The following is a 7,308-nucleotide window of genomic DNA, read 5'->3' on the forward strand; positions in this document are numbered from 1 at the left end:
TATTTATTTTTATGTGGTGCTGAGAATTCAATCCAGTGCCTCACACATGCTAAGCAAGTGCTCTGCCACTGAGATACAACCCCAGCCCTTAGCATTGAGTTTTAAAAGAACATTTCCTTTCAGTTATAATCTTTTGACCTTATTTATAAATTTACATGCAGCTGTCACAAATCTTGTACCACATTTCAAAAGCAAATGTGGCATTCAGCTATCTAAAAGAAAATTTAAAATATAATTTGAGAACACTTGAATGCAACAAATGTGGCCATTGGTTTTCTTTGACACTTTCCTTATTTGTGCTTAAAATGAAAAACATACTAAGGATGAAACTGATAAAGTTTGTTTTTAGTTGTAGATAGACACAATACCTTTATTTTATTTATTTATTTTTATGTCATGCTGAGGATCAAACCCAGTTCCTCACATGTGCTAGGCAAGTGCTCTATCGCTGAGCTACATACAACTCCAGTCCCATGAAACTGATAAAATTTTAATAGTACTGAACTACTGTGGAGCAGACAGAGAATGGCATATAATCACTTAACTATATTGCCAGGCTTTAGTCAATGCCACTTATAACAATATATCATACAAATATTTCAAGACTATCCATCAAAAGAAGAATTAAATTATACAAGATCCCAGGAGGTCTTGAATTTGGAGCTTGTTTTTATTAAAGATCTAGCAATTCTTTAACAGAACTTTCAATCACACCCCTAAATGGACTGTCAATAGGAAAGTAATCTGGTTTATTATTTTTTTCTTATTAAAACTTTGACAGCAAATATTTTTAAACTCAGTTTTTTCTCTGTTCTCAGGAGCATACTATTTGCATCCTATGAAGTTGAAAAAGGAGAGAAAATGATTCCTTAAATCTATGATTAAACCAGTTTTGTAGTTTGGAGAAATAACTGTCATACACATAGGGAATACAGAGACACCTCCACTACAACCATTTTCTGAGTTCTTACTATGAACCAAATACTATACAAAGAACTCTACATCAACTAGCTCATTCATTATTGTAGCAACTGTGTTGGAGATGAGGAAACTGACAAAAGAGATGTTAAATGGCCTCGAGGTCACCCAACTAAAACATCATATTCCCAAACCTTTGTAGTATAATAATCTTAATCAAATAACACCAAGAGCTAGAATTTACAGAGTGTTTACTATGTAGCAGGTTCTGTTTCAAGCATTTTATACTTCCTATGAGTTATTCATTCTTATAATAAACTGATACTATAGAAAATTTTATTTTCCTTTTTTTTCAGATGAAAGATTGAGTCACAGAAAGGTTAAGTAAATTGCCCAAGGTCCCACAGCTAATAAACATGACCTTGAGAATATTTCTATTCCCTGTATTCATTAGGAAAACCTATGAAAAAGTTCCATGTATGGGTTTGTGATGAGATCTTCTTAATTCTTACAATTTTAGAACATATCTAACTACTGACTTTTGTTTAAATTAGGATTCCAAAGGAAAAGATATTTTAAGAATCCAAGCAATAATAGTACAAAGGAACTATCTGCTAGCAATTCAATTCTTCCATCACAATTCAGCATTCTCTTCCATATTTATTGCACAACATGTAGAAGTTCAACTTTTACCCATTTCCAAAATTAATAATAGTTTGAAAATATTTACACAGGAACTTACCAAATAATATACACTATCTAATCCTCACAAAACATTATTGTGAATATCAAATAAAGATATTACTTTCATTGTTCCTTTTAAGTAAGTTTAGCTGTTTGATATCTTTTTGTAACAAGGAACAACAATGCTTATAATGTATCTACCTGTAGTAGTTTCCATCTGGTGTTCAGGTCTTCCAGAGTGCTGAGGTTATATGGTGAGAGCTGAATGCCCAATGTGGTCAACTGGCGAGCAAGATCATTGACGTGGCTTACATTCTCTTTTAGAGGTGCAATTTCTCCCCGAAGTGCCTGTGTAAAATAGTCAAGAGCAAATTGGAAGATGAGAATATTAAAGCAAAGAGACACAAATTGGAAGATGAGAATATTGAAGGCAAAGAAATACAAGATATCTTATTGTTTTTTGGGTTTAGTGTCAGTGATGTTCATTCTGTGCTATGACCTGAATGTGTGGATTGCTCCAAAATTTATATGTTGAAGTCCTAAAAAGTAATAATAATAAAAAGATATCCTAATCCCTAAGGCAATTGTGTTAGGATGTGGAGCTTTGGAGGAGGTGGTTTTGGGGGTTAGTGTCCTTATGAAAGAGACCTCAGAGAGCTAGATAGCTCCTATAATCATGTGAGGATGCAGGGAGAAGGTGATGTCCATAAGGAATTGGTCCTCACCAGACACCAAATCTGTCAGTGCCTTGGTCTAGGATTCACAACCTCCAAAAATGTAAGAAATAAATATCTGTTGTTTACAGCCACCCAGTTTATGAATTTTTTTGTTATAGCAGCCCAGATAGACTAAGACACTTTTTGGTGGCAGTATTATAATAATGGATATTTGTTAATGATGACTAATATTTTTTGAGCACTTCTTAAGTTCCTAGTTCTGTGGTAAGCTCTATCCACATGTAGACTAATTTTATTCCTACCAAACAATTATATGGGACTGATAATGGGAGAATTCTTATTTTACACATGATAAAACAGACTAGCAGATGTTAGATGTCACCAAGGTCCCATATGTAATAACTGAGTAACCTAGGATACCTATGCAGGTATCCTAGTGCATATTCTTAACTACTATGTCTTATACCTGTTCAAAGAAATTTTGGACTGGCAAAATAACAGGAAAAAATATGGTGTGGCTAGATTCTAAATTCTACTCATCTCACAACCAGAAATGGATTCTTATTTTTTACAATAAAAAGATACACTCCATCATGTAATATTGCATTCCATACTTCACATCAACCACATAATAAATAGTTTCATTTAGGGATGCAGGTATTTTGTCAAGAACTAGGAATGACTTTCTGTTCTCCTGGTATTTTACTCCTTGTAGCAATGACTTCTGAAGGCTCCCGTGGGACTTCTCAGCTGTCTCTGAAGCACTAGAGCAGGAGTCTCTGATGCAATGCATCATGACAATCTATTGAGCAGAAGAACCCTATGCAGATATGGGGAGGATATTATCATGCATCATATCTACCCTATTGAGATGGCATTTATGGATCTTTAACATGATGCATGATGTCCAAATGTTCCAATGAGCAATTTCTAAGGGACAAATTCCCTCACTTAGAACAGTTTATGTAATGTAATGTCTGTGCACAAGGACAACATCACTTATTTGACTCTACGTGCTATTTTCATTTGCTTGATATAGGCAGGTGTTATTTCTGTCTGGTTTACTGTGTTGGTAAAACCATTGTTTACACTGACCTCTTCTATAACCCTGCATGCAGTCCCATGCTAAATGCAAGCCAGATACACATTCAAATTAGGAATGGCATTATACTCTCAGATCAACCTCAATATTTCATCAATGAAATGTGGTGTGTATGAACTATATGACTCTTATATGGTTCTCAAACAAAAGATATTGTGACAACCACTCTGTTGATTTTGTGGTTTTTAAAGTGTTTCTTTATTTTTGGTAATAGGGATTGAACCCTTTACCACCAAACAAGACCCTCAGCCTTTTTATTTTTATTTTTTAAATTTTGAGACAGGGTCTCACTAAGTTGCTTATAGCCTCACTAATTTGCTGAGGTTGACCTTAAACTTGTTATCTTCCTGCCTCAGCCTCCTGGGTCATTATGATTACAGACATGTGCCACCACACCTGGCTAAATGTGCTTATTTAAAATATTATATTAAAATTGGGGATTTCTTTTGGGGGTGATGAAAGTGTTCTCATATTAGTGATACAACCTTGTGAATATGCTAAACACCACTAAATAGAACACTTCAAAAGGATTAATTTCATGTATGCGAGTTGTATATAGTAATAAAAAATAAAGAGTCCCTTCTGACCATATATGTGCAAAAAATTCATGTTATGTACTCATCTTTAATCAACATGTCAGTGGAATGCCACAGGAATCAGTCTGAAATTAAAAACATTTTATAGGGGTTGATAGTAAATATTATTCCATTTCCTTATGAGTAAATACATGCATTAAAAGAATCAGAATTAAGTGTCCATGGAAGAAGGTGGTCAAAATCCATATATATGAATTCAAATCTCTAAAAGGAAATGATCCATAATGATTTTGTTTTGTGTAATAGAAATTTTAGAAATCAGATTTCTTAAATGTCAATGGGGAAACCTGGACAAGGATGGTGATTACCAAATGAAACCATTCTCTTCTGGAAAATAACATGCGTTTCTAGTAACAACAAATAAATATCATGTGAGGTAGAACTATAAACAGGAACCACTGTGGAGATGGCAGAATAGTGGACAGAATCTGTTAATACTGTAGGTGAACTCTTTGTGCTAAACATCTCTGTTCCCCAGAGAAGGGCTTAGCCATTAAGCTGTGTTTCCATTCCAAATAAGTCATATTACAGTTCAGCTCCCTTTAGCTTATATAATGTACATGTTTTAATGTCTCTTATTAGAATTTTCAATTTTCACTTTGTCTTCCAAAATCCTGGGCAGTTTTTATTTTTTTTAGTTGTAGATGGACACAATATCTTTATTTCATTTATTTATTTTTATGTGGTGCTAAAGATCCAACCCAGTGCCTCACACGTGCTAGGTAAATGCTCTACCACTAAGCCACAACCTCAGCCCTCCTGAGCAGTTTTTAATGCTGCATCAACGTTTTGTAGGATAAAATGGATTAAGAAATTTAAGTTCCTGTATTCATAGTTACTCACAAAACTCTTCCTCCCTCCTCTCTCCCCCCCTTGTTTTTGCAGTAGTAGAGATTGAAACCAGGACCTTGCCTGTGGTAGACAAACACTGTACCACTGAGCTATATTCCCAGCCCATTTCTTTTCTTTTTAAAATCTCCCCCCCTCCAACAATGTTATTGAGATCCTATGGCTTTTTCTTTTCTTTATTCTTGTTGCCTTCTAGTAGTGATAATTGAGGTTCTCTAAAGTGACCTAAACTATAACTCACCAGTTTTCATTTACTCTATGAAACATAGAGACTGGAGTCTATAATAGTCTCAAAATAAAAATATTTGATGTGGTTGACAGTTTGCATGACCTTGCTCCCCTCACTAGTTTTTAATCGTGTATATAACTGTCAGTTGGATATGTGTTCTCAAAACTTTCTTTTACTGTTAGTGCTCCAATTACTAATTTAATTAGAGATTTCCCAAATCAAAGAACAATCATCTAAAGAGAAAAAAATTGTTATTTCTTGGAAAACAAGTTCTATCAAATACTTTGGGAACTTCTAAAGAAAATGAATATTATTAAGTAGGTGTGCATGAAAAAACTGAAATATTAAGAAAACAACCCTAAAATTTTCAAGGAATCTGTATTCAGAATGCTTCTCATGATTTCTGAAGGACTTTTTCTATATTAAAGAAACGAGAACAGGACATCAAAAAGTTCATATTATCAGTGTGACTTACAGAGAATTTAATGAGTGGATCTGCATTCAAAGAAAAGGCCATCACACAACATTAAAATATTTGTGACAATTTTATATTAAAGTTTTAAGCCATATTTTTGTGATCCCCCCTTTAACTCATTTTTCCCATTAACTGTTGAAGTATGAGTCCTAAATGAGTTGGAAGAGATAGCATCTATTATGGATTTTTACTACTACTATTATTTTACTACATATGCTGTTGCTACCGGTACTATCACTAATTAAGAAAAAAGCCAAATATTCCGTTTAATCCAAATGCCTAAATTTCTGTTAAGGTATATGATAATGAAAGCTTTGATTGTGGAGAGGTATGTTGATAAAGTGTAATTTGGGGTAAAGGTTCACTTTGGGGAGGTATCTTGATGGAATAACCATCTAGAAATCATCATGAGGGCATTAGACACATGAAGATAGAAAAAGGAGATAACTGATGGTAGAAAAGATGCAAAGATAAGGAGGTAGGAGAGTGTTACCAAGGAGATAGTCAAATCAGTGTTTGCTTTGGCATTAGACCTTGGTGGCAGTTGTACTCCACCAATGGATGGCTCGTAGCATATGCTGTCAACATCTAAAAGTGAACACAACAAGAAATATGGCTCGCTAAATTCTGAATCACAAAACATGTAAAGGGTGAGTACAGGTACCATGTCATTTAAATGAATGTAATACTCAGTTTGACTAGATTTAAAATATTAGCACTTCTAATGTAGTATGCATAAATTTATGCTTAAATTATTAAACACTATACATAAAATGTCAAAAAGTAGTTAGCTGAGCAGTGTGATGTACTATTTAAATGATGCCAGAATTTCATTAGTTTTTATTCTAGTTTGGAGGCAGTAAGTGAGAAAACATTGAAGGGAGCCATTATACTGTAGGTTTTCTTTGAATCACTTAAACATCTGGAATATGTGCTCCATGAAAGACCATACCAAATCTAATTTTATTATGACTAGTTTCATGTAGGCAGAATTTTCACTTCATTAAATGTCGTGTGATTAGAGATATAAAAGTACTGATTTAGAATGATCTATAAGTCTCATGTCAAGTTTTTCTTCTTTGTATAAAATTAAATTGCCTGATATATCTTTGCTTATCTTTATATAGTTAAGGGTTTGTTCAATGTATATTCAGAATTATAGTCCTTGACCACTTTTGCAGCTAAAGAAAGGAATTTTCTAACAAGGAAAGATGATGATGATGATGATGATGATGATGATGATGATGATGATTAGTAGTAGTAGTAGCAGGGATTGAACCCAGGAGTCCTTAACCACTGAGCAATATCCCAGCCCCTCTTTTATGTTTATTTTGAGACAGGGCCTTGCTAAGTTCCTAAAGCTGGCTTTGAACTTGAGATCCTCCTGCTTCAGCCTCCTGAGCTGCTGGGATTACAGATGTGTACCACCACACTCAACAGAAAGGTTATTTTTTGAGGGAGCAATTTTGACTTGACATTTAACATACCCTTCTTACTGCAAGGTACAGAGGTTAGTTGGGAAGATTAGAAAGAGTAAGTTAAGGGGACTGTACTTTGAGAGCTGCTATTTCCTCTATGAAATAGGAAGCAGCAGACTCAGTATAGTGTGCAATGCAGGGTATGCAATGGATATTCAGTGAAAGTAAATATGAATTAAGAATAAGTGGGGACATTTGAATTAGTTGTGATAGAGACTGAGAGGTATTTGACCTAAGAAATGTAGTGATGTTGCCAGATAGTATTGAAGGCTAATTTGAGACCAAGGAGATATATATATA

General features: G+C 34.2%; 1 protein-coding gene across 1 annotated transcript in view; it reads right to left on the minus strand.

The window, feature by feature from the left end:
* The window catches only part of Dmd (dystrophin), a 1,737,386-nt gene that overhangs the window by 343,399 nt on the left and 1,386,679 nt on the right, over positions 1–7,308 (minus strand). The window contains exon 53 of the mRNA XM_048796385.1: positions 1,804–2,051. Within this exon, the coding sequence (XP_048652342.1) occupies positions 1,804–2,051 (248 nt within the window). The remainder of the gene's footprint in view (positions 1–1,803; positions 2,052–7,308) is intronic.

The sequence above is a fragment of the Marmota marmota genome, unplaced genomic scaffold (assembly GCF_001458135.2).
Source record: "Marmota marmota marmota unplaced genomic scaffold, marMar, whole genome shotgun sequence".
NCBI classification, from domain to species: domain Eukaryota; kingdom Metazoa; phylum Chordata; class Mammalia; order Rodentia; family Sciuridae; genus Marmota; species Marmota marmota.